General features: G+C 42.8%; 1 protein-coding gene across 1 annotated transcript in view; it reads left to right on the top strand.

Moving 5' to 3' along the window:
• Positions 1-24,133, top strand: part of HTRA1 (HtrA serine peptidase 1) — a 36,475-nt gene extending 12,342 nt beyond the window's left edge. The window contains exons 2-9 of the mRNA XM_082486663.1: positions 4,711-4,810; positions 5,138-5,342; positions 16,754-16,948; positions 17,649-17,681; positions 19,626-19,740; positions 19,849-19,906; positions 20,775-20,870; positions 23,409-24,133. Coding sequence (XP_082342789.1) covers positions 4,711-4,810; positions 5,138-5,342; positions 16,754-16,948; positions 17,649-17,681; positions 19,626-19,740; positions 19,849-19,906; positions 20,775-20,870; positions 23,409-23,577 — 971 coding nt within the window. The 3' untranslated portion in view covers positions 23,578-24,133. The remainder of the gene's footprint in view (positions 1-4,710; positions 4,811-5,137; positions 5,343-16,753; positions 16,949-17,648; positions 17,682-19,625; positions 19,741-19,848; positions 19,907-20,774; positions 20,871-23,408) is intronic.
• The last annotated feature ends 3,430 nt before the right edge of the window (positions 24,134-27,563 follow it).

Raw genomic sequence — 27,563 nt, 5'->3', positions numbered from 1 at the left:
GCTAGCTGCAGAGGCTGCAGAAGAGAACGGGCAGCGAGCTGAGCAGATCCTGATGCATGAGAGCAGAATGCCCTTGCTTGAAAGGGGGAAAACACATGAAAACTGGGTGGGAAAAAGATTTCTGACTGAGACGTGCCTGAAGTGTTGCTTGAAGAGCTGGTGGACCTGTGCTGAGGGAAGACCTTTCAGAACAGCGGATACAGTTCTCACAACTTCAGGAGAGAGGTTGCTTTTATGAGATCTCTATCTCCAAAGCATCCTTTCAGTTTAGCTCAAAATATTACCAAAAGCAGCAAGTAAGCATTAAAGCATCAATGCCACTTTGAGTAAAGACCTAATCAGAACCTAGATCTTAATGTGCTTTTTGGCTCATCTTTATGAAACCAAATTATTTTAGTTGTTTACAGCTGGGTGTGCTTTTTTCCATGGCTTGGTATACTGTCTTGCCTCCTAGCAGTTTGTTTACCGATATTAGCCCTATTAGTGTCTGTTGGCAGAGATTTTCCTTTTCATTCGAGGGCTGACAGCCAGCACACCTTTGAAGTCCTTGAAGAATTAGTTGCCTTGGGAATTTTTCATGCTGTAACCTATTTATGTTTTTTTTTTTTTTTTTAAGTCAATTTTTGATCATTAACTGAATTCACAGCAATCATCTTCATAATGTCATTAATGAAGGTTTCTTAACCATGCTCATGGGCATTTAGGGCATTGTGCAATAGTTCAATAAAAACATTACAAAACACAAATAATCAAGCATATAAACAGAAAGAGGAACAGTCTGCAAAGGTTTGAACATCAAAGCCTGAAGGTATTCAGGCTTTATTCAGGCCCACCTCTCAATGTTTTTTTTTTTTTTTTAAAAAAGCAAAACAACAAAAAACCCCAACCCCAAACACAAAACAAAACAAAAAAAAACAATGAAAAGACTCTATTAAACCACACCCTCCTGGAGTTTTGTTCTTAAAAAAACAAAACAAAGCCAACAAAACAAAAAGGAAGGGCCTGAAAATTGGAGAAACTTTGTTCACATGGATTCAACACTGGTTATACCAAAGCAGCAGTTTTTAACTCGGAAATCTACATTTTGGGGACCAGTTAAAGTATGGAATTACAGAGCTACCCACCTGCTTGTGTGGTACGTGTAAGTCAGGACGGACATTGTGGTTAGGTGGTTGTATCAGAGTGCACAGGCAGTGGGGGTTAAATAGTCAAAACCATATCATCAATCAAAACTTAAAGCTATTGCTTTTTTGTTGCTTAATAGTCCAACACAGTCCGCTATACCGTTGAAGAGTCTCCAGGTCTTTAAACCTGAAAATTTGGAGGGTGTTGCTTGAAACCCATTTTCCTCCTAAAACTGTATTTTCTATTAAAGCCCTGAACTATCAGTGCGGCTGGAAAATATGTTTGTTAGAGAGAATAGGAAAGTATCTCCTGAGAAGTTCTGAATTTCACTGCTGTCTTCTACAGCGGTTGGTGATGGCTGGAAACAACGATACCGTTGTTGAGGACTGAGCACCTGCCCGTACTAGGTTGGTATTATTGGCACTTGTATGGCAATTTAGGCTTCCACGTAGCAGCCTGGACCTACTGGTGATTCAAATCTAGGATGAAATTTTACATGGTGGTGGTTGCTTATAGGAGACGTGAGTGCACCTTTCAGCTCCCACGTGCATCGCTCAGTAATCCCAAAGGGCAATTAGCTAATGGTGAGCATTAAGTATGTACGTAACGGGCAAACGGTATGCATGCACACGTGTCCATTGTGGTCTCATTTCCCCTCCTCCCCCTGTGATACTTTTTCTCAGTGACGGAAGAAATTTTCAACATATTGATACTTTTACTATAGCCTTCAGATTTTATGTCGTTACGCAGTGGTAAAGACCAGTCGATAGGAACCTTTTCTGTTAGCGTTCATCAATGAATTTGTCTTCTGAATGGTACTTTGACTTTTGTTTATTTGCTTTAAAAAGGTATGTTTTCCATTTAAGTGGGCAGTTGTTCAAGAGCTGTTGCAAAACTGTGTTACACAATGCAAGAATTCCTAATGCATAAGCAATCGGCAGGCGTGGCAAGCTGCTGTAAGCTTTTTAGGTCAGTATGCCATGAATCAGTATTTATTATCTAACTTTTTTCAGAGTATGAAATTTTGGCCTCGTAACTGTGCAGTTTAGTTTGGGACTGCACGAGGAGGTGGATTACACGCAAAATACTGTCACTTCTGAAATCTTGGCATCCGTAGCCTGCGACTCAAAGCGAAGGCAGCTCTGAGATGAAGTATTAGTAGTCTCGCCATGTACAGCTTAGGCATCCTTTCTCTTCTTGAATAGCTGAGTGCACTGAAGGCATAAAAAAAAAGCTGTGTGTTCCCTGTGCGGTTCCCTCATCCGTGGGAGCTCCCTTTTTTCAAGGGCAGGATGTGACCTTTGAATGTCCACAGCACTGAAACAGAGATGAAATCATTTCATAAGCAGGGGTCAAAAAAGCATATTGATGGATACAGTAGTGCCCTGTGGCGTTTTATCCCAGCATCGTGTTAATCCAATCTGATAATCCGTCAAAGCTCCTATTTAATGCGAGTCAATACTTCCAAACTGCAGGTCTCATTCTCCTACCAGTTTTCCAAACCACTCCCATTAGAGTTGTCAGTTTTATAGAGATGACGTGGTTCATTAGATACGAAATATTTCTAATAAAGAGAAGAGAAATCCTTTGGTAAATTGATGTTTGTCAATCAGCAAGCCCTTCTGACTTTCTGGCATAAAAATCCAAGGAAAACAGCTTAAGTGTGAGTCAGACGAAGCACAGAATGCTTTTGAGGAAAACAGTAGGTGAGGCCACAAGTTTTCCGATCAATGTTCCTGCATCATAAAGCAGATTCACGTCTCTGAACTGCGACCTGAAACTGCATAGCGGATTATGTGGTTACTGCTGTGGTTGCTGTTCGTGATTGATTGAATTTAAAAGCCCTTGAGATGCTTCACAGGGTATATATGGGAAAAAACATGTTCTTAAGTGATCAGATCGTGTTTGGGTTGAGCATCCACCCTGCTCATGAGGGCAGTATACGCTGGTTGGCATTCGTAAGTCACCTGAAACCTGTCGTTCACCTCTGAATCAAACCAGTATCTGCATAGCATTAAAAGCAGCAGTGTTTTATTCCTAAATCATTCCTCTGAATCTCCTGCCGTCGGTTTTTGCCTCCAGTGTGTACTTAAAAATTTGCATGGTTTTCCAGTCTGGTTTTCAGACACTGAAGGTCATTCAGGTATTGGGATGATGTTATAGGATAGTCCTGTGTCTCCTTCTACAATTCTGCAAATAAATCGTCCCGTTACAGCGTCACAGGCACTTAGAGCATCCACAAGCTGCTTACTGCTTTAATCTCTGGACGGATTTAGAAGCCAAATGGCAAGGATGGATGGGAGCAGCACAGCCCATCAGCACTCATCTGCAAGTCAATTGCAGATTTGGCTTGTGCCTTTATAACGCGAGATGGATGCATTAGATAAAATGGGAAGACTAATGAAAACAAAGGGTGTTTCTTGGCTCTAGGGAAGTAGAGGATAACTCTGTGGGGTGTTCCAATTGCTTAGTCGCTCCTCATTAAAAAAAATAAATAATGTTTTGCCCCCAAACTACTGGAGAAGGGGAAGCTGTGTCAGAATTGTGAGGTTTTTTTCTAGAGATTTTTAGACAACTGATGGTGCAGACAGGTTTTCTGATGGCCACAATAGGAGTTTGGTATCCAGTTGCTTTTGAAAATCCCACTGACCTCTCTTGAATACTCGGTGACCATGAGCTTTTGTGTTACAGCACTGCCCAGGAATGCAGAGCTTTGCGGTCCCATTGTTTTCCTGTGCGAATCTATTTTATAGCCTTGAGGGTGGTTCAGTAACTTCCACAGTATGTGGGATCTACAGCTCTGTGGAACTGATGGACCACAGGTGGTTGCAGTGGAGAGGATGCCTTGAGTATGGTTGTGCAGAGCATGCGTAATGTGCATCCACGTTCCGGTGCCTGGCAGGGGCTGGTGGTTCCACCTGCGTGGGGACAGCGGTGGGAGAGGCGGCACAGACCCTGTACCTGAGCTGCACTTCCTCAGCAGCTGCCGTAGGCTTACACTGGGGTTGGGACCTTGTTGTCCTCAGCATTTAACAAATGCAGCAGCGTGAGACTCCAAAAACCACTAAGGCGGCGTATTTTGGCAGCGGAACAGAGCCCATTTGTTTAACGTGAGAAGACCATGCAAGCTAAATAGACCATCCAGAAAAGAAAAGAGGTGAGAGCAGGAACGGAGGCATCCGAGTACAAAATGCCTTTCACAGAGGGAAGAGCAGGGCAGTGCGGACACTGACCAAACCCCGGGCTCCTCCGGTCCCTCGTCCCCGAGCCGACAGCGATGGGGCGAGCTGGACCAGGGGCTGTGGCCGCAGCCAAGCTTGGAGCAGCAGATCTGCTGCCCCGTGGGCCAACTACCTGCGGTCGAAACAAGAAGGTTTCACGACTCCCTTTGTCCTAACGCTAAAGCATGCTGCCTCTTCTGTGCCACGAGGCGGAAGGGAAATCCGGGGGCAAGGGTTATGCTGCAGATGACTTTTAAGGAGGGGAAAGATATTTGCTTGGAGCTTTTTTTAATTCAGGTGTTTTGCAATGACCCTTCTCGTGTCGCTTGAAGAACTCATGACATGTTTTCTGTTTCTATTTCAGGCCAAGAACATCCTAATAGCCTGCGGCACAAATACAACTTCATTGCAGATGTGGTAGAGAAGATAGCTCCTGCTGTGGTTCACATTGAATTATTTCGCAAGTAAACCAGATGCCCAGTTTTGATTTTTGTATTCTTGAAAACAGCTGCCAGTGTGCCAGAAATGTTGATTGATGCTATGTAATAGCAAAGAGGTTTTTGAGATGATAAATATTTGTCATGCTTAAGAATTAAAGGTAATTTAAGAATCCTGGAAAAAAAAATAGTTAAACTAATGCATGTGCATTATCTTGTTAATGATAGTAAGTAACAGCAGATATCCTAAAGCATTAAAAACCATCAAACTCTTTTTGGCTGTGTGTTATTTGGAATGATTTGTGATCTTTCAACTTTTTGCAGCAATAAATGTTTATTTCCCATGCCTTCTAGACTTCCTTATTCGAAGAGGGAGATTCCTGTTGCCAGTGGTTCAGGGTTCATTGTCTCAGAAGACGGGCTGATCGTGACAAACGCCCATGTCGTCACCAACAAAAACCGGGTGAAGGTGGAACTGAAGAATGGCGAAACGTATGAAGCTAAAATTAAAGATGTTGATGAAAAAGCTGACATTGCACTAATTAAAATAGATTCTCAGGTGAGTCGTTAAAGCAAGACACATTATAGTCCTCTTGACTTAGTATCCTTTCCAAAAGCTATTGCCAATTGTCCTGTTTGAAGGAAAGGCTAATAGTTTAGTGTCTGAGTTACAGAGAGTCTTTGAGCTAGGTGGATACACGTTTTTCAAAGCCAAGTTTGTGGTTGGTAGGGGTTAATTTTATCACCTGTCAGCGTAGTGCGAGCAAGTACGTCGCACTTTTGTATGCATCCTCAAAATATAACCCAACATCGTTTGCTGGCTGGTTTACACACGCATTGGCGAAGATAGCTCTCTCCCCCTTAGAAGAAACGGGAGTTGTTCCCTTGTGGTTAGTAGATGGGTGTATTAGTCTTTCTTGTGTGCCTATATGGAAGTCACAAATTGCTTTTAGAAGATATATTTGTGCCTGTGAAGGGCTGTGTACCACACTGATGTAGATATTAAAATGGAAAATATCTCAGGACGTGTCTTGAACACGCGAATTAAATCTTGCTTGGAAAGGTGCTGTTACCCTGCAGGTGGTTTTCTGAACAAACAGGGATGCGACTTCCCATCCGCAGTCTTCCTCCATACCAAGCACAGGGCTGTCCGCATTCTTCTGCCTCCTGCAGCAGCAGCAAAGCCGTCGTGCCGTTCTGCACACGTCGACAGCATAGCGCAAGTGGAATATTGTCGAAATACCGTGTGATGTAGATGCAATTAGATGCATGTGATTGCTTGGGGTGCTGCTCATATTGGTTTCCCTTGTTTAGACAGTTAGTTAATGACCTCCAAATTTAACGGGCAAGAACGCTTCATTTAAAACACATGACTCAAAAATGTGTAGATCTTGCAGTGTTGTTTTAGTTCAGTCCTATTCCCCAGTGAGGTCAAAAATGTTTGTGCCAGAGTTCATGACTAAATCGGACGTCTAATGCAGAACTCTTGGATGACCCAAGATATGAAGTGCTCCTGCTGCTCCCTTGCCACCTTTGTCATTTAAAAGCTCTTTCTTTTTCTTATTTAAAGGCTTCTTAACAGCAACATGGCAAAAAACATTTTTGGTATTGTTAAGGTTTTTTGCAAATACCAATAATGTTTTTTGCCATGTTGTTTTTTTCCTGTTTTCCTGAGGTCACCTATTTACACATTTAGCAACCGCTTATTTTCTCATTTTTAAATTAAAATAAGCAAAAGCAGATCTGCAGTAACAAAGCAAAGAGAAGATCCCCAGAATGAGATCTGGCAGCATTAGGCTGAGTTGGATATGGCAGGAAGGGAGTGAAGGGCAGCTGGAAAAGTAATTTAAAATTGGAAGCACAATGCGGTGGGGAAAGTAGACCAGAAAATGGTGGTGAGAAGGAAAGGACTTACAGCGGTAGGAAGGTGAGCTTCAGAGAAGGAAGAAGCTGGTGAGACAATGAGAGGAGACATTGAACTGATGTGACGGATTGTTTTGAGGACTTGAGAAGAGACATAAACATAGAGTTTTACGTTATTCTTGGAGCCTAAATAAATGGCTCCAAAATTTCCTTGGTAAACTTCTTGCAGGAAGGGAGAACCTGGAAGACTGGAAGCAGCTGGGAAAAAAGACAATGCAGCCAGATAAGTTGCCTATGGTGGAAATCACTGCTAAACAGGACTGGGGTTGGCATTTCTAGTTATGACTTGCAAGATGGCAGATGCTCTTCTTTTTTTAAAATTACTGCCATGTAATTAAATGGTAGTCATCAACATCTTCCATCAATTTAATTTTTGAATGTCGTTGTGACCCTGTTTTGCAAGTGGCGCATCAGCTGGTCATTTGCAAGTGTTGATCATCCCAGGTTATTATCCTTTTACATTGTGCAGTCGTGGAGTGGGAAAAAATATATGATTTTTGATCTAACATGAGGCAGCTTTTACCGTTTTAAAAGCAATTATTCAAAAAGTCATAACTATCTATATACAACTTATTAACTTCAAGGGACAAGGATGTGTCTTTGGCTTGATGTGTTGACTGCTGCAGCGGGCCGATGTAGCACGTGCTTCAGCCTATGAGCATTGCAACCGTGTTAATTTACATATATTTGCAAATTCTTTAAGGCAGGAAAGTTTTTCTGTCCTAGAGCTGTCTAGAGCCAAATGAGCTACATTTTTCTTTTGGGGGATGGAGAGGGGAAGGATTGATCCGTTAACGTTCAGTTCTTGATGAGAAAAAGTGTTGGTTTTAATGAAACTTTGGGAAGTGTCTCAGTGCCCGGAGGCTGAGCTCTCGCAGAAGAGGTGAGCCGGCCCCCGCTGTCTTCCTCGCGTAACGTCAGCATAGCACATCTCTCTGGGTAGCAGGAGATCACATTTCACATCTCTGCTCTAAATTAGATAGAATATGGATATAAACTTAGGTCTGACATACCCTCGGTAAGTGTCCTCTCAGTTGTACAACCCCTTACCTTGTGTGGCGTTCCCCCCTGGCCCCTGCCTGGCGCGTCTCCAGATAATTTTGAGAAGATTTGGGGAAAACTTCTTGTATCACTCATTTTTTTTTTTTCTGGGGTGGGAGACCAGTTTTCCAGCTAGCCCTGGCGACATGGCACTGGGAAATCCCAATCCTAGGTGAGGCCTGAGGCACCTCCTTTCGCAGGGCAGATGATGCTTTGCGCTTGAAGAATAAGAAACACAAAATTTTAAATGTTCACAAAAAAGTTAATGGAAATGCAGTCAGCTGAAAAGTTGATTTTCAGACTGAACTTTCATGGGATCTTTTTTTATATATCCATTCAAGTTCAGTGTTTGAGCCTTCCTTTTTGTACTGAAATGCCTTACGATCATTCAGATTCATAAAAGGCTTTTTAAAATCACAGTGGTAATAATTTGTTGAAGTTGAAATGTATTTGATGCCTAAAGAAGTCAATGTGACTGTACGAACAACCCTTTTAAATATCTGGATATGGCATGAAAACCGTCCCTAAGAATTTTTCTGAAAGAAGAGGTGGAGTTCTTCCTTTTGAATAAATTATTTGAAGGTGACATCAAAGATGCAGACCTTATTCTTTTTTCTTCTGTTTTTCTGTGGCGTGTTAAGGCAGGATCTGAAGGGCGAAGAATGCCTCTGTGGTTAGGAACGGAGCTGGGCTCGAAGTATGAGTTTAGGCTGTCAGCTGGTATTCCGAAAACTGTTAAGCTTTTGCAGCAGCCTGCATGCTGTTTTGCTTTAAGGTGTGAACATCTGGCCAAAGACATTACTAGAACTAATTTGGGTTCGCTGAGCGCAATAGGAAGTGAAAGAGGGTGGTAAAATCTGGGCACCAGTAAGGTTGAACCGTTTCCCCGATTAAATTCTTCTCTGTGGAAAAATATGTTGCAGTCAAGGAGGAAGAGAAATCTTGGAGTTTTTCTTCTAATCTTAAAACACTCTTATTTTTACATTCTATAAAGGAACTGTATTTCTTGTGCCTATAGTGAGACGCAGCAGTTCGCTGAAGTGGTGAAAGTGAGAGGTAAGGTTGGAGTCGCGTGGCAAATGCGAAGGCGATATAACTGTCCTTTCCAATGCAGACAGCTTTGAGGAGGCAGCAATGCTAGAAAGAAAAGGTTGCAGACAATTTGGGTACGAACATGCAAAATTTATAAAACTTCCCTAGAAAAAATTTGGACTTTGGCAGCATGGGCGGCGGATGGTGAAATGAGCCATCCCGTGTCACAGCGGTGATAACTGCAGCGAGCCTGAAACCCATCAAAAATATTGCACAACGCTCCAAAGCCAGCACGTGCTTTTGAGCTGGCAGAACTTGATTATGAAATTCATCTCCAGACAAGTGACTACCTTGTTGAATGAGAACGTGTGAGACAGCTGCTGAAAACTGTAAGCACCAGAAGAAACTTTTAGGGGTGCTTTAATGGACAGCATCAGGGTTAATGGAGGGCCGAATTCTAAGAGAGCCCTGTGCCCTCACCCAAATCGAAGCTGGAAGCCAAAAGTAGTGGAAGGTGGAGGTGGCTTTTGCCTGGAGACCCCTTTCACCCCTGGAAATTGGACTCTGCCCGCAGAAATGATCTCTGTGGCAGGTGCCTGTGGTTAGCAGCGAGTACAGGAAGGGGGGAACACGGTGAACGGCTTTATTTTGAGGTGTATCTTCTTCCTACACGCTTAAAAAACCAGCCACGAGACACTTGCCACCGACTCTGAAATAGCACCCGTGTCCTGGAAGACATGCCAGGGTCTGAAGATTTTTGTTCCTCGACGTGACCAGTTACTGGCTCCTGTACCCCAGGCAGGATTTGGCATTTACATGGCAGAGCAGTCGCGGGTTTGTGACCGATCTCTAATTTGCGGTGGTATTTCGGCCCATTTGCTCAAGTTTTTTCCTGCATCTTACTAATAACCACTTAGTCTGACACTTTTTAAATCAACAAGACCTTGTGCCCTCGTTCCTTCGGTGGTTTCGTGAGGCAATGCAGCGCCTGTATCTTTGTGGTCAGAGGGGATTTGCTTTTTTTTTTTTCCCCTGTGTGTACAAACTGAAGGAAGCAGGAAAGCAAACTTTCCTGTTTATGTATCAATATTTTAATAGCCCGCGTCTTGAAAAACCAGACTACTTGAATACCAGATGTAAGTGGCTTTTCTAAAACGTTATTTTACTTTGAAATCTGTCGCTGGATATTACGTTGCTTCCTCTCGAGAGCCCGAGGAATCCCACATATTGGTTCCAGAAGTCTTCAGGACCCATAGAAATGAAAGAGCTTGTAAAAAGCTTGCATGTTAACTCCTGTTTACTCATCAGTTTAGGCAGCGGCGGCTTCCTGCCGTCTTCAGCTCCTGGTAGTCCTCGCTGTGGGGACGATGCGCTGGTCCAGCTCCCCACACAGTTAAACGCTCACACTCCTCCGTGCTGGGTCTACCAGCACCAGGTTCTATTACAGTATGGTATGGTATAGTATAGTATAGTATAGTATAGTATAGTATAGGAGAACAGCAATGTCTTGCGAGGTAACTGAAATCCTGGTGACGTAGCAAAACAGCGCTTCATCCTTTTTCTTTTTTTTTTTTTTTTCTGCCAGCTTCCCATGCTCCGTATTTAGATAAGGAGACTCGGTTTTGTTTTTCTAAGTATGGATGAAATACTTTCGGAGGCTTGTAATGCGTTCAGCTTGGGTTTTTTCATTTGCTTTGGCGTTTTGTCAAGCAGTTTCTAGATTGTAGATGATACTCTACATTTTTATATGCTCATGGCCTGAGTTTTTATTTTGCCATAACATATTCTGAAAGTTAAATAGTTTCATTAATGAGAACGGAAATGCAATTCCCAGGGAAGTTACGTGTTTTGCCAGGGTTACTTACAGCTGAATTAGCGTACCATACAATCATCTGTTTCTTTTCCACCTAAAAATAAAAAGCGTGAAGGAAATCTGTCGCTAGTTCACAAATTGAACTCGGAACATTTGTCTCTTCTTCATCGGTTTATTGAACTGCAAACTGCTTCCTGCCAATTCGCGATCTCCCTTCCACGAACGAAGGGTGTTACAGAGCCGAGAAGGGATTTATTTGCTTTCTGTGCCAACATAAAGACCAATTCACCTATTTCATGGATGAAAAGGTTCCAACTGAAACCCCTACTGGTTATAGTCGCCCGTCCCTTGGTTTTTATTTCTCTAGGACGCTCAGTGGTGGTTGTGTGCTGCTGCTTCTTTTAGTTTCAAAGCTGATTCGTCAAGGCTCCACTTATTCTACCCGACTCAAGTTGTGTTGCTAATATCTAAGAGGTGAACATCTGGCTCCTGGCTGCTGCTGCTGCTTTTTTATGCTTGCCCTAGTCTCCCGCGGCACGCTGCTGCCTCCCATCCATGGGGTAGCTGCAGCTGATTGTTGCGTGAAGCCGTTTCGCGTGGCGGTGCGCAGCTCTCCGTTTCGTGGGAGTTCTGTTTATCCAGGGTTTGAGTCAAATCCATATATAAAAGTGTCTGAAGCCCTTTGGGATGGGAAAGACTTAAAATATTAACTCTAATTAATGGCTCCTTCTCTGGCTGGGTGTAAACAGTGACTCATGTGCCACTTATGGTTTTGCATGTTTAGTCCTATTTCTGTGCGCTTGCAGAATGCCGGCTTGCAGATTTGTTGTATTGAGTAAACACGGGTCCCAGCAGAGCCCCGAGGCTTCATCAAATGAAAACCGGAGGGAGGAGGGAAAGAAAAGACGTTATGTGTTGCCCAAGGTCGTGCAGTGAGTCACTGGGAAAGCTGGGGTTAGGTGTTGGGTGTTGCTGGCTCCCTGTTCATTGTGCTGCAAGGCAGGCTCGTTTGCCTGGGATTTTAATTAACTGTTGTGGCAAATCTATAGCTAAGAGAATCACGAGTTGTAACAGGAGTTACGTCATCCTGATGACCATCGGACGTTATGTAAAAATGGAAGAGTGACCATTTGTTAAGTATAGCTATTAAGGGCCCCCGACGCAAGCCCTTCAGCTTGGCTTACAAGGACTGCCCGGACATCCCAGGCGGGACCTCGCCATGGAAGGGTGTGAGGACACAGGCAGGGTGTTCTGATACCATTCTGGTTACAGCCACCGCTCTGCCTGCTTGCCTTGCAGTTCCAGCCCTCTCCTTGGGGGCTGCAGAAGGACATACTTCCCACTCGATCACTCGATGCACGGGGAATTTTGGGGGGTCTTTGAATGATTTCACTTCAAAACCGCCTCTACAATTTAAATACTTGTTTGTTTTTTTTTTTTCGATGGTGGAAAGTTTAGTTCTGAATGTGGCAACGTTATTTTTAAGCTTTTTTAGAGAGAAAAACCAAAATTTAGAGCCACTACTATGCCTATATTCATCAGAACCAATTTTTCATGGCGTTTACTTGTAGAGGCACTAATGAGAGTATTTAAATGCAGCACTGTTAGTGCGCTCTGCAGCACACTGCGAAATCATAAGGAATAGCATTTCAAGTGGTACGCAAACCCCACTGATTTTCATTTACCACATAGACTCCCAGACCCCAGAGCCCTTTTTCACCTGTGCTCAGCATCCTTCTTGTTCTCTAAGTGTGGTTGATACCCGTGTGGGTGGTCCTCCCATCCCTTCCCCATGGCACAGGGCTATGTAACAGGTAAAAAATAATTCTTTGGATTAACAGAATATGACAAATCAAATGCATTTGTTACTTTTGTAGTTATCTTGGGATAGTGTATTTTTACATAAGACTATAGCTCTTCCAGAAACGTACTGCATAGAGAACACGCTTTCCAAAGCTATCTTTCATAATGTCTGCAGAGCAGTGCGATTTTTGCAGTTGATTTTTGTTCCTAGCAAAGGAAAGGTTAGCCAAACTCTTTCCAGAAGGCGTGTTGAATCACATGGATGACCCACAGCCAATCCATACAGCGTTAGACTTTGAACCGGAGCCTAGCTAGTATAGGCACAGGCTTGAAAACTCAGCACAATCAAAAATAATTGTATTAGTCAGAGATAGTTCATGTTTTTTCTTTCTGCTGCCAAATGCAATTTTGGCTTTGTGACTGTTTTTATAACTCAGGAACGTTGTATAAATCTTTAACTTTGTACGTGACCAATCTTTTTGTTCTATTTATGAAGAAAAAAGATTTCTATTTTATTTTGCTTATCATGTGCTGATAAACGTCCTCTTTCTCTATAAAGTATCCATTTTCAGTGCACTGGGATACAAACAAAAGTCACTTTTTGTGTTGGGTTTTTTTTTTTTTTTTTTTTTTTTAAATAAGGAAAAGCAGTGCCAAAAAGAGATGCTCTTCTTGGCCAACGACATCTTGAAAACACGTGCTACGTAAGTTTAATAGCATCTGGCGGGAGAAGGAAGGGCCAGGGTGCTCCCTCTATCCAAACAATACCCATATGGGGCTGTTTGTGTTGCATATACTGCGTGCTTCCCAGCACAGCTAATCGTAGCCGCCTCTTCCCCGCTGTACTGGAGAGGTCCCTTGGAGTCAGGGCTGTGGTCTGACATTATGAACTGCTCAGCGGTGTTGCCTTGGGATGTTGCTGCTCGCCTGCCGCCCTGCAAAGACGATGGGGAATCCGGGTATCGCCCTTGAATCCTTCTCAGAATTAAACCACAGCCTTGGTTGGGTTTATCTATGGCTGTGGCACTGATAGGGACCACAGATAATTATAATTTAATAGTAAGGCCTTGCTGGCTGTGAAAACTTTCCTCTGAAAGATAATTAGAAAGGGAAATGTTTTGCTCCTTACTGTGTTGCCTATTCTGTTGCTCTTCCAACTGATTCTGTTTAACAAGCAGTTGGTTAATTATTTTCTTGCTGTCTGGAGACTGAAGGATAAGTTTCCAGAGAGCATCTTATCCTGTCTGGGATTTGGCAATGAGTTTTATTGAAACAATCTGTTCATCTGAGTAAAATTTTGCTGGTGGAATTGTTGGATAAAGGGATACACAGGACCAGGCTTGTTAAATATTAAAACCATAACTTCTGTATTTGCAGCAGCATATAGTGATGACTGATGCCTTTATTTTTTTAGTTTGTACTTTACAGACATTGTGTATCTCCTGGGATATTTGAAATAAAACTGTAGGTGAAAAAGACAAAGTGATGGGCATTTGGGTTAGTTTAGATTTTTTTTAGGTTTTTGTCCCTACAGGTGACTTGTCGATACAGGCTTTCAAACTGCTGGTGATAAAAGACCCCTAAAGAGCAGGCTCTTGATTTCCAATTTAAACGTGTAATATTTTTCTGTTTGCCAAAATGCAGTAAGGAGTCAGCTTTTGTTAACTTCTGGAACAAAATTATCACTAACTGGGGCATCTGTACAAATAATCAGGTCATACTAAATATTGCCTTGTTTCTTTGCTACGTGAGCATACAGTATATAGCTTTATGATCTCATCAAGTATAGGCACGTAAATCTGTGTGCTTTGGAACACCTATGGGATGAAAAAGACACCTTTACAAGTTTTCCAGAAGGAATGAATTATAAGAAGGGGTATTAAGCTAATTTGAACCTCCATTTTAGGTAGACCACTCAAGAATACCTTGAAGGTACCCCGGTTTTTAATAAAGTCATTATGATATCCACTCCTTGGAAATGGGTTTAAGTTAATCTCTAGGTGGGGCTTCTACTGCATCTAGAATCACTGCCCTGTTCTGAAACTTTATACTGATGCTTTTTCCTTTTGGGGCTGGATTTGTTGAGCAAATGAAAGCATTTTGGAGTGGGGCAAGCTTAGAGGAAAGCTACGACAAAGTTAGGTTTGTCAAGCAAAAGATACATCTCTCCAGACTTCTGTTTTGATTTCAGGATCAGTAATCTCCTGATCCTCCAAATCCTTAAATTGAAACCTGAATTTATGTGCCCAGGCCCATTGATGGTAATAGAAATAGTCTAGTGACATGGTCACAGAATGGTAGGGGTTGGAAAGGACTTCTGGAGGTCACCCTGCCAGAGCAAGGTCACCCAGAGCAGGTTGGACAGGAACGCATCCAGGCGGGTTTTGAATACCTGCAGAGAAGGAGACTCCACAACCTCTCTGGGCAGCCTGTGCCAGTGCTTGGTCTCCCTCAAAGTAAAGAAGTTTTTCCTCATGTTCAGATGGAACTTCCCGTGTTCCAATTTGTGCCCATTGCCCCTTGTCCTGTCGCTGGGTACCACTGGAAAGAGTCTGGCCCCATCCTCTTGACACCTGCCCTTTAGATATTGATAAGCATTGATGAGATCCCCTCTCAGCCTTCTCTTCTCCAGGCTAAACAGCCCCAGGTCTCACAGCCTTTCCTTACAAGAGAGGTGCTCCAGTCCCTTGATCATCTTTGTAGCCCTTCGCTGGACTATCTCCAGCAGTTGCCTGTCCTTGAACTGGGAGGCCCAGAACTGGACACAGTACTCCAGAAGTGGCCTCACCAGGGCAGAGTAGAGAGGGAGGATGATCTCCCTCGACCTGCTGGCCACGCTCTTTGTAATGCACCCCAGGAGACCAGTGGTTTCCTTGGCCACAAGAGCACATTGCTGCCTCACGGTCAACTTGTCCACCTGGACTCCTGGGTCTCTCTCTGCAGAGCTGCTCTCCAGCAGGTCAGCCCCTAACCTGTACTGGTGCATGGGGTTATTCCTCCCTAGGTACAGGACCCTACACTTGCCCTTGTTGAATTTCATTAAGTTCCTCTCCACCCAACTCTCCAGCCTGTCTAGGTCTTGCTGCAAGGTGGCACGGCCGCCATATTGACGATAAAATATGTAAAGAGCTGGGGAGGTATTTAGCTTCAAAGATCCAATGATTCAAGGATCATTTGGACAAGTGATTAAACATAACAAGGTTAAAAAATGTGTTACATCACTGAAAGAGTAAAGACTGATTTTTAAAAATGCGAGGAAAAGGCGAAATGGCACTCAATGAGTATTTTACAGGCGGGTGATAAATAAAGACAAAGTATTTATTTAAAATACGATCTGTTTCAGAACACCCTTCTTAATTACTTGGTGAGTAGGAGGCCTTAAGAACTTCCCAGCAGTTTTCTGATTGCTGCAGGGGTGTTAGTGGTCTAGCTTGAATCGTCTGTTATCCAGCCAGTTCAGTCCCTGTGCAGATCCAACGTGTCTTGGAGAAACCGTACTTGATTGCCTTGATCCATCGCATTGACGAGGGTGTGTGGATCGAACCTTGCCTCCCTTTTCTTTTTTAATTGCTGTAAATTGCAGCAATCTCTATTGATGCTGGATTTTAAGAATGTTTTGTGTCTTAGTGGGAATGTCTTCAATAACGTGATAGTTAATATGTTGAGATAGGATCTTGAAAGGAAAATATAATGGTATCCCCTACTGTCATAACAGAAAAATCCCATGAAGGCTTTAAATCCTAACATCTTCAGAAGAAGACATCAGTGTACGTAGGAGGCAATATAATTATTTAGAAGAGATACTCCACTGAAAAAAAAGTAAGATGAAACGTTAGCTGGTGTCTTATGAGAATGTAAAATGCTTTTAACTATACATAACTATACAGATCCATGTTTGATACACTTCGCCTGTTGCTTTCATGACTCTTTAGCGTTCCCTCTTAAACAATACATTATTTTTATTTCAGCAGCTGTTGACTAATTATTTCAAGAAGCTGTTGGAAACAACTCATTCCTAGTATCCTCAGATGTTTGCTTTGTACAGTGGAGCATAAATATTCCTTTGGTCTTGTAATTGTTTTTGATTTAATGTGTACCTGTTGTGGAAAAAGTACTGCTGCAGTCTAATGAGCCCGCTCTTAGGAGCAGAAGTTCGTTGGGATGTTTCTGTACAGAACCACATGAAATAATTGAATAAAACACAGCAAACAAAATCCCCAAGGGATGAAAAGCCTCTCTCTTTCCCTCTGCTTTATTAATGTATTCATGTTTCTGTAGAATTTGTTCTACCAGTGTAGTAGTGTCTTAACAACATTTGAATATTTTTCTTTTAAAATGTATTTTATTTTTATTTGTAGGGTAAATTGCCGGTTCTTCTGCTGGGGCAGTCTGCAGACTTGAGGCCAGGAGAATTTGTGGTCGCAATTGGAAGTCCATTTTCCCTTCAAAACACAGTGACTACGGGGATCGTCAGTACCACTCAGCGTGGAGGGAAGGAGCTGGGGCTCCGCAACTCCGATATGGACTATATTCAGACCGATGCCATCATCAACGTATGTCCCGCTCTGAGCCTTGTCCCCTGCACCTCTTAAATTTCTTGAATAGCTGCTTTGAAAATCTCACCAGAGATACAATTCTGAAGAACAGTGAGCACAGTTGGCTTTTCTTTTACCCGTGTAAATATGGACATCTGCGGTGCAGCAGCACTTGATTGTTGTTTAAAAATCCCCCAAGGAACCACACCGAGTACAATATCTGCCTTAACTTCAAAATTCTTGCAAGTTACAAGGGAGGAGGCAATATTCTCTGGCGAATAAGTATCTTTTCGAAATCCATCATGTTTTCTAAAAGGACGCCAAGCTTAGTTTAAGGATGCAAGCTTATTTCTGCATAAAGGGAAAACAATAGTTTTTGTACTTCTACTGTTGGCCTTGTAAGAAATCTTCACTAACAGCTCCCAGAGCTGTCCTAAAATATTCTAAGTTGCTAGTGCAATTAAAACAAAAGAAAAACCTTGGCCTTCTTAACTTACTCTGGCAAGAGAAGAAGGACTAAGCTTTTGCAAAGCTCAGCTAAAAGCAATGAAGTTGAGTGTAGTTAATGGGTTTGGATGTTAAGACCGTCTATTGCACATATTTAATAGACAATGAAAAAATTACTAAAGAAATATTTCAAAAATTTCTTTTATGTTTTGCTTGCCATGAGTTAAGAGGTAGATATTAAAACATGTTCTTGCCATATGTTTATTTTCAGTATGGAAACTCTGGAGGACCCCTCGTAAATCTGGTAAGAGTTTCTTTAAGTTTGCTTAGTGCCAAGCTTATTACTTTTTACGTTTTAGTTTAAAAACAAAACAAAAAACCCACCCAAACCAACAAACAAACAAAACCTTACACCACAAATGTGATTCAGAGCTTTCGGTATCTGGCTGACTACACAAAATTCACATGGTTCTTAATCACTTGTCCGTGTTTATGTTGGCAAATCACAAGATATGCTTGGATTTCAATATTTAAGGTGTTTATGGTTTGCATAGTTTTGAGCAAGTGTAATGCCCAATTTTTTTTGCTTATGCCTTGCAAAAAGTAAAAAGCACATTTTAAAGTTGAGACGTTTGCACTCACTGTATACCACACAGCTGGCACTTTTTTTTTTTTGCATACTGAAACTCAGCTTAATGGTTCAAAAAAAATCTACCCGTTTATTTTGAACCACACTGAGGGTGTTGAAAAAAACATGTATTTATGAGGACATTAGGGTTTATTTGCTGATATTGTAGAACGTAGTCAGAGCTGACTGTGTCCCATTCCTGGAGGTGTTCAAGGCCAGGTTGGATGGGGCTTTGAGCAACCTGGGCTGGTGGGAGGTGTCCCTGCCCAGGGCAGGGGGGTTGGAACTAGAAGACCTTTAAGGTCCCTTCCAACTCAACCGTTCCGTGATTCTATGACCTTGCAGCAGCTGTGGGTAAGCCCAAGAGAGAACAACTGCAGCAGGTTGCACAACCCAACTGCTGTGTGAGAGCTCTCGGGTGGGGGCACGCGGGGTCGAACGGAGGAGCAGCAGTGGTCCTCAATGAGGGACAACACAAATTGGAAGAAAGAGCTAGTCCAAGTTTCTGCCTTGTAGATTTCACAGAATCACAGAATCATCAGAGTTGGAAGGAACCTCTAGAGATCATCTAGTCCCACTCCCCTGCTAAAGCAGGATTGCCCAGAGCACATTACTCAGGACTGCATCCAGGCGGGTCTTGAAAATCTCCAGAGAAGGGGACTCCACCCCCTCCCTGGGCAGCCTGTGCCAGTGCTCTGTCACCCTCACCGTAAAGAAGTGTTTCCGTGTATTTGAACGGAACTTCCTGTGTTCTAACTTGTGCCCATTGCCCCTCGTCCTGTCACTGGGAACCATTGAAAAGAGCCTGGCTCCATCCTCCTTCAACCCACCCTTTAGATACTTGTATGCCATAATAAGGTCTCCCCTCAGCCTTCTCTTCTCCAGGCTAAAGAGTCCCAGCGCTCTCAGCCTTTCCTCATAAGGCAGATGCTCCAAGCCCTTAATCATCTGAGTTGCTCTTCGCTGGACTCGCTCCAGCAGTTCCCTGTCCCTCTTGAACTGGGGAGCCCAAAACTGGACACAGTATTCCAGTTGTGGCCTCACCAGTGCCGAGTAGAGGGGGAGAAAAAATTTGGCAAATTTTTTTTTGATGCGCAGTAGAGTTTCAGCACCGGTAACCTCCCATTTTAAAATTTGTAGTTGGATAGTTTTTGTCTGGGATAGATCAGGGAAGGAAGCTGCTGAGATTTCAGAAATGTTCAAATCCTCGGGTGAGAGCAGAGTTAGTAATCTGAAATTCTCTCAGAGTCGCGTAACCGGTAAAAACTTTGATTTTGGTGAACTGTCGTTTTTCTTTATATTATTATGCAGTATTTGCTCAGAATCAGTTGGCGCCACACTTCACATGGAGCCTGCTGAAATAAACAGGCTGAAATTGCCTGTTGCTTGTCTGCTGCAAGCAGGAGAGCTGCCTGATTCTGATCTCTCTTCTGCTAGTGGCAATATGAACATCCCCATCAGTTCTCCAAAACTGTAGAAGATTTTTATCAATAGATGATTCAGAGAAATTAGACTTAAAGGAACTATTTAGAAAATTGAAAACCAACTATGGAATGCATTGTATGTGATTGCTTGGAAGAGATCATCCATTTCTCTTCAAGAAATTTCTTATTTCTCCAGGATGGTGAAGTCATAGGAATCAACACATTAAAAGTTACGGCAGGGATCTCGTTTGCTATCCCATCGGATAAAATCAAAAAGTTCCTAACTGAATCCCATGACAGACAAGCTAAAGGTACTGTACTTCGCCACTTTGAAAGAGAAATAATAAACCAGAAAGTCAACAGCCGTTGAGGCTCTTTTAGTAAGAGCAAGTTATCGAGACTTGTTTTCCTTTTTGTAGGAAAAGCTATAACCAAAAAGAAATACATTGGCATACGAATGATGTCCCTAACTCCTAGGTAAGTAAAAGCAGTGGTTCCTCCCCTTTCCACGTGCATTTGGATCAAGCTCCTGATCTGCAGAAACAACCAGGAGGATGAACCGGTAGCGTGTGCCTCTGTAGGTGCTGGTGACAAGTCGCAGCCGATTTTCCCTGCCTTTTTCTCTGTATCTGCTACATGGTCGAACTGTCCTGTAGTCTCTTGTACGAGCTAGTTTGTAAATTAATTCCCTGGCTTTTTCTTTTCCTTAATGCTAGCGATCGTCAATTTGTCCCAGGGCTCTGTTAGTGTTGTTACCCTCTGTCCTGTGCTGGCACGTGGGTCGAGGAGAAAACAGGACAGTATGTTTTCAAGAATTACAGCAGCTACGTGCATATTTCCATTTCCATAAAATTATTTTCATTAAACAATTTATTTAATGTAAAATGAAGCTTTTGTGTGGACTTGCTTATTCATACTCAAACCAGAAAAGTCTCACGAGCAGGTGATACTGTGTCCTGTAGAAATAACCAGAAGTTTTCACATGTGCAGGTTCGGGGGTATAACAAAACACTGAAAACTGAAGGGGTTTTTTTAGGTGTTCACGATCTGCTAGTGCTAAAGTAACCACCAAGTTTTGAAATGTTTTAACTCTGGTCCTCTGTGTCTGTTGAAATAATCACTTTTACCAGAAATAGGCATTAAAAAGCTGTATGCATGCAAAAAGTGTAATAATTCTTGAAATACTTTTAAGGGTTAACATGAATTGTGATGCGTCACATCAACACGTGTAAAATACCTCAGCTAGTGAATGTTAAGGGAGTTAACTAAGTAAAAATGCGTGATTTTTTTGCCCCCGTCCATTTTGTCAAAATACTTTTGTTGCTGTATTTTTTTTGTTTTCCAGCAAAGCTAGAGAGCTGAAGGATCGCCATAAAGACTTTCCTGATGTTGTCTCTGGGGCCTATGTTATTGAAGTAATTCCAGAAACACCAGCTGAAGCGTAAGTTGAACTACTTTTTTCTCAAAACCACCGCCACTGACTTAAGGGGCTAATGATGGAGAATGTTCCCCGCTTAACTGGCTATCTTGATTATGCTAAATTAACAAAATTACAACCATCTGATAGCTATTAGGTTGTCTGCTGGAAATCAGTTTGTGGTTTCAGACCGGTCCCCGATGGGCAATATTGCGAACGTATCAGGGTATTGCAGTGAAGCCCTGTCAGCATTCCCGGCCGAAAGGACAAGGATTCAGTGGGCGTGAAAGCTCAATTTTCGTTCTTCTCAGTGATTGCTTCCAAGACATCTGTTGTACCGTTGCCAGTGCTGAATAAAGACGTTCGCTTGTGCATGCTCCCCACGGCCCTGCTGGTTCCTCCTGTCGGAGAGGGAGGGAGAAGCTTTGCTCCCACCTTGTGAAGCACCTCAGTGTTGGGCAAACCCACCAGCTCTCCTGGCGTTCCTCCATAGGGGGTGAAATCCTCCCTTGGCAGGAGACACTCTTCCATGCAAGAGCTTTGTCAGGAGTCACGTTACTGGGAAGAGCTTTTGGATTTGACCAACTGATCTTTTTCTTCGTCTTTGCTCAGAACCTCACCTGCTGGTTGGTACCACGCTTCACGAGATGCCTGGCTGAAGTACGGCATCTGGTCTGTGGTCACCGGCACTGGTCTGGCTGGCTCTTGCTGGAGACGCTTTCCCTTCAGAGTTGGTTAATACAAACCCGCTTAGTAATCCAGGGTAGGAAATAGGAAACTTTATTCATTTTCTGAAAGGAGATCATTTAAGAGAAAAGTAAACCTTTGTGGAAAGAAAGAGGTGTGTGCAGCACCAAAGGCACATTGGCAGAAAGCTGCTTGGAGCAGGGATATGTTATCTCTCAGGGAGGCTGCGAGGATGGTTGGATGATGTCTTTTTCTTATAGTTTGGACGCCACTGTAAGATATACAGTGTTAGCTGTCTGGCTTGCTTTCTAAATTACTGCTGCTTTTTGTAGATAATTCTGGTTGGCAGTGCTGTTCATGCAGAATGCTGGTGAAATTAAAATGTGATGTGAAATTAAACTGCAGTTAGCGTAGGAATAACGTGGCTGCTCCAGCGTGGGACTGAACTTACTGCCTTGACGTGCAGGTCCAATCTGAAGGTGCAGAAAAATCATTACCGGAGTACGGATAATAAGCAGAGAGTGGGAGAAGGACGTTAGAGAGGTAGAAGAAACGTGAGGCAATGTAGCCTCGTAACTTGAAGGCAAACTCAAATCAGGATGCTTCATCCGAGGGCTGGCTTGGCAATTAGAAGGCAGCCCATGTTTGCTCTGTCTCCCCCACTCCTTGCCCCTTTGCCTATGAGTTTCCCCATTCTGATGACTTCCTCTCTGATGACTGTTGTGTGGACCTGCTGGTAGGGGAACAGAGCAGTTCTGCAGCGACCTGTCCTGGGTATGAGTCAAGAGGAGATGCTGCATGAGAGACCAAGATAATCTGACTGGTTTCTCCCATGAAAATGCTCTAAGCCATGCCTTCGGTAGGCAACCGGATTTGTTGCAAGCGTTGGCCAAGGCATCCTGCTTGCAGGAGACACTCATGTAAGGCATTTTCTGCGGGCGGAAGGGGCCAATGACTGCTCTGTGGTTTTGTGAAGAAGGATTATGCTGAAGGGCTGAATCATGTCTGATCTGGTTACTTGGTTAATATTTCCATAACTCGGAGCCAGATCGTTGTGCAAGACTGGGCAAGACTTTGTGGTCGATGGCATCCCTCACCACCCCATCTCGGTCCCAGCAGCAGTCTCAGCCAGCTCGGGAGGAGACCAGCGGCCCGGGGCAGGGGAGCCTTGCCATGTCGGCTCTGGTTCTGCCCCGTCTTGCTTTGAGTCAGGAGGGTTTTGGTTTCGGTTTGCTTACGGTGCTGAAGTCAGGAGAAGGGGTTCTGGGGGCTATGGGCAGGTGGGCCGGGGGAAGGACACACATGCATTTTTGGTGAGTGGGCTGGATGGCTGTGCGATGGCTGCTCAGGTTTAAGACACGAAGGTAAAGTGAAGTGGCTGCCAATAAGCTATGCATGGAGAACAGCATGGATCCGGGACTGAAATTCCTCATGCGTTAACACGCAGTGCCACTCAGATTGCTTTGCTATATATACGTGAATAAAAGCTTGGAAAATTTCCCCTCTGAAATGAGTGCCTTGTTGCAATTATTTTAAAAGAAAAATACGCCTTTATCTCTTCTATCAAATCAGCATGTAGGATCTTTATTGCAGAATTACTGAGCTATTTGCAATAGTGAATTCCTTTAAAGACGGCGAAATACGGGATTCATCAAACTTGTGCCTCCATCCCATTTTCTGAGGTTTCTGCATTGTGTTGTAATCTTCACCGCTTCATAAATTCTGATTGCTTTTTGCATGTCCGCTGTGTCTCTGTACGACTGCCGTTGGGTGGGAAATAGGAAAAATCCAGCAATCTTTCGGTTGTTTTTAAACAATATTGTAAAGACAATCAAATGGCAATTATAATAATACCTTGCTGCTTTGTATTTTCAGTGGTGGCCTGAAGGACAACGATGTGATTATAAGCATCAATGGACAGTCGATAAGTTCAGCCAGTGATGTCAGTGACATTATTAAAAAGGACAGTACGTTGAACATGGTCGTACGCAGGGGCAACGAAGATGTTATGTTAACAGTAGTTCCCGAAGAAATCGATCCCTAACCAGAAACATGAGCTGGATTTCATGTTTTCTTTTAACAGCATTGGACTGCTTATATTCTCTCTGTGCTGGTACAGGAAACGTTAGACTTCTGACCAACGTTCTGCTTCTTCAGTGGATTAGTATTGGCCAACAGAGTAACTTCTAATAGGTTTAAGGTGCAAAATCAGTGTAATTTCACATACTCCAGATGATAATTTTTTTTTTTTCCTTCTGTATTATGTATGCAATGTATTCTCTACTGGCTGTTACATTCCCTGCTTAACAAATTGACGTTTGCTTCCCCGTGTTGAATAGATTTACCATTATTTCCGCTAAGATTTAAACAAAACCCACGCACACAATGTGTGTTGTGGTATTCAGGTATTTATAGGTTAGCTGTGTTTTAACTGGAAATACCATTGGAAAGGAGTAGTTGGTTTAAAAGAAAACACAATTGGGAAAAAAATTTGGTTCATAAACACAAAGAAATCCCAACCAAAATAACCCTTTGAGGATCCCGTGCAGGATTTTAATACTATGATATTTTCCTAGTGTTATTAAAAGAATTCAACAGTACTTCTTCTTGTGAGTGATTCATTTACTTCCCCGGTGGAGTGTTTTTCTTTGAACAGCACGTCTGCCTGAAAAGATGTCCTCCTGATGGTCTCGCTTTTATCGTCATGAGCCAAAAGGCTTACTTTTCAGTATGTGCTTGGATTTGCGCTCTTGTGCGTCTGATTTCCTTAGAATGGCTGGTCGAATTTGTCATATTGGCTATCCCAGATCGCCTGTCTTGCAGATGTTAGTGCATTTTCCTTATGGTTTTAATTACAACTTCACCGATGCCTGAAATCTGTTTCCCCACTATAGAAATTGCCATATTGTGGATCGTGGATCCTATACCATTCTGGTTCAGATATGAGGATGTCTGTAACCGTTGTAGATCTCGCCTTAAGCTCTTTCAAACAGGCTACGTTAGTCATAATCTGAACGCTGGTGCGTGCACATGATGGGACCTGGGTTTGACTACGAGATGGAGCATTCCTCTAACATAGAGACTAATCTTTATACACAGATTAATGGATGCCCTCGAAGTTTGGGTGGTGAATGGGATTGTCTTGCTGTGAAGGAGAACAAGCAACTACATTTAATTACAGTGTAATTACTCATCGGGTAAACAATAGGTTAAACGGCTTTTCCTTTCCTTTCCTCTGCTGAAATACGCATCTCTTAAATTCAAGGGCTAAGGACAAGTTTTGGTGACAGTCATTCCTTAACATGCTCTTTTGGAAACTGCTTCTTAGGAAAACTCTTCAACTGGGTAACTGGCATTTCAGGATTTTTAAAGAAAGGGCTGTATTCCACACAGTTACAGCAAGAAATCCTCTAGACCCGGATCCCTGACAGTGCTCCTCTCCCACCAGCTGTACTTCTTCTGTTTCAGCCAGCTTTTCCCAGTTTGGGGAGCTTCTGTATCCCCAAGCGCCAGTGCCTGCCCTTACTCACCTGGGTCACTATAAATTTACGCAGTCATACAGTGTATTGACACTTGATGTGACTGAACACCTCATTACTGATTTACTTGGTCCGCTGCTGTGGTAAATCACACAAGTCTCAAAATCTGCCAAGATACTATGACGCCAAAGCGCTGAAGGTCTGCAATACCTTCTAGCACGAAAGATGCAAAGTAGGATGATCTTGCGGGGTTGTTCGTAGTATATTTGCGCTGCGAGTTCGTCTCACTGGTGTTGATTAACGTTTCAGCTTCCTGTTGAAGTGCTATTATATTTTCCAGACTGTCCGTGCCCTGTGTAGTGCATAGTGTGGTGACAGACAGCTCTCAGCAAAAATGAATTAAAAAATCACCTACCTTCTCTGTTACTGCACCTAACCCAACTAGCACAAATAGAGCTAAAGCCCCAAAGCCAGGAAATTGTGTTTACAACAGAAGTTATTTTTCATCTGCCCTTTTAGTTCAAAACAAGCGGTTGCATAATTTACCGAGCTGGTTGATTCTCTTTGTTCCTATTGTTTGTTGTTGTGGTCTCTTAACATGCAAACCCACTAATTTTTTTTTTTTCTTGGTTTCTGGCTAGCTACTTTGGGCTTCCCAATGGTGTCCCTGCGATGCCGGCTAGCACAGCCCATCTTTGTGCCTCCGCTTTACATGGACACGGCTGCGAGGCACAAATGCCTCGGGACAATGGCTCGGGTTTTTGCGTGTCCATTAGGAAAGAGGCGAATTAACTCGACTTCTCTCATCAACGGTTTTCCTGCGCCACAGGGATCAGTGAAATATTTGACCAGCTTTCTAGGCTGCGTAGTCAAGGTCCGTAGCTCCATCTAGTGGGATACCAGACGGTCTCTTATTGCAGCCAGTCATTTCCTATCGTATATTGGAAGGTGGTTTTCTGATTTATCTCTTTTTGTATTTGTAATTAATTTATTTGCATCAGATACCCATAACCACATGCACATCCTGAAAAATGTTTAGCATTTACTTTTCTAGTATCCAACCATGTTTGCAGCTACTCAGATGGTTTCTCACAATCAAAATTGTCTCTAGGTGTTTTTTAAGTACTTAAAATAAGATTACTGATAAGCAGAGACATGGAAGCAAAGTTTGTCTTTAATAAAATTAATTAGCATGTATGTTTGATGCATTATTGGGTTATAGATTTGGAATGGGTTTTATTCTTTGTTGCTTCAGTACACAGTTCTTTCCAAAGTGCAATTGAAAATACTTTGTATAAATACCGGTTTCCTGGAAATTTTAGCAAGTGTTGGATGCTAAATCAGGAACATTGGACATTCTGGATTGATTTTCAGTATTTTGGAATGTCTGAAATGGAAACTGGAGTTGCTGCGTATGTGGTGCCGAGTAGATGGCTACATGTGGCTACGCTCAGAGGTAGTTTTGAAAAGCTGGTTCACTTATTCCATGAGGGAAATGTCTCGAGCTGTAAAAGAAATGATCATGACTAACAATTGTCTGGTTTCTGTGGCTTATATGCCAAGCAGTAAGGTCCTGTGATTTCAATACCAGAGGACTTTTTTTTCCTTTTTTTCTTCTGGTTCCCCCTCCCCCCAACTATTTTGTATTTGTTAAGGAAGCTGAGGATGTTTATAAAACTATATCTTTCTAAATTAGACTGAGAGAGACAGCTAGTAGGGCATTAGATTATATACGTATTCTTATTGTACATCAGAAAAAATATTGTAGAGGTGATTAAAACTTTAAAAAGTTGCAAATGTCCGGGAGAAATAGTGATGATGAAGAAGTTAATAGTCACCAGTCCAGAGCAGTGAATGATGAGTGCCACTGAGTACTTATTTGCATGTGATGGTAGGTCACAGCAGGAGTCCTTTTCATCCTTAGAGTGAGAATAAAGAAATGTTCATTGGAGGTTCCAGGCTTCTCCTTTATTGAATTATATTTGAGATTATTCCTGCTGTTCCTAAATTCCCATATTATTTCCCATTCTTCCACCCAGAAAATAAGGATGGTACGTGGCATCCTTTATTCCATTTCCCCCCTCTCTTTGTTCCGACTCTCTCCCTATTAGCACTGCTGATGAATGTCAGCGAAAGGAAATCGAAATTGCACCCTGGGCTGACGTTAAGTCAGACTTTGAAGTTAAATATCAGCGAGCTGTTGAGAGGCTTTCATCGCACCGAGAGGCAGAAACCTCCCTAAGAGACAGGAAGGAGCTAGGCAGAGAAGTGATGGCTAAAGGTCTGCCTCATCTTGCTGTACCCTCGAGGTCAGGATGCAAACCTCAGCCTGGCCACCTCCCATCCGGATCCCAAAATTCAACCAGCATCGGATAAAGTTATCCGGAGATGAAGGGATTGGTAGGATTGCTCATAATGTGAAGGGCATCATCGTTCTCGACTGTATAGAAATGCGGAGCAGAAAGTTTTGCTGATTTTACACTCTTGGTGTGTGTAAGCTGTATGTCTGTACATCCTGCACTGTGTGTCCAGCTGTGCTGTACAGGTGTCT

The sequence above is a fragment of the Vanellus vanellus genome (genome assembly GCF_965231255.1).
Source record: "Vanellus vanellus genome assembly, chromosome: 7".
NCBI lineage: Eukaryota > Metazoa > Chordata > Aves > Charadriiformes > Charadriidae > Vanellus > Vanellus vanellus.
This window is presented reverse-complemented; position numbering and strand designations above follow the sequence as displayed.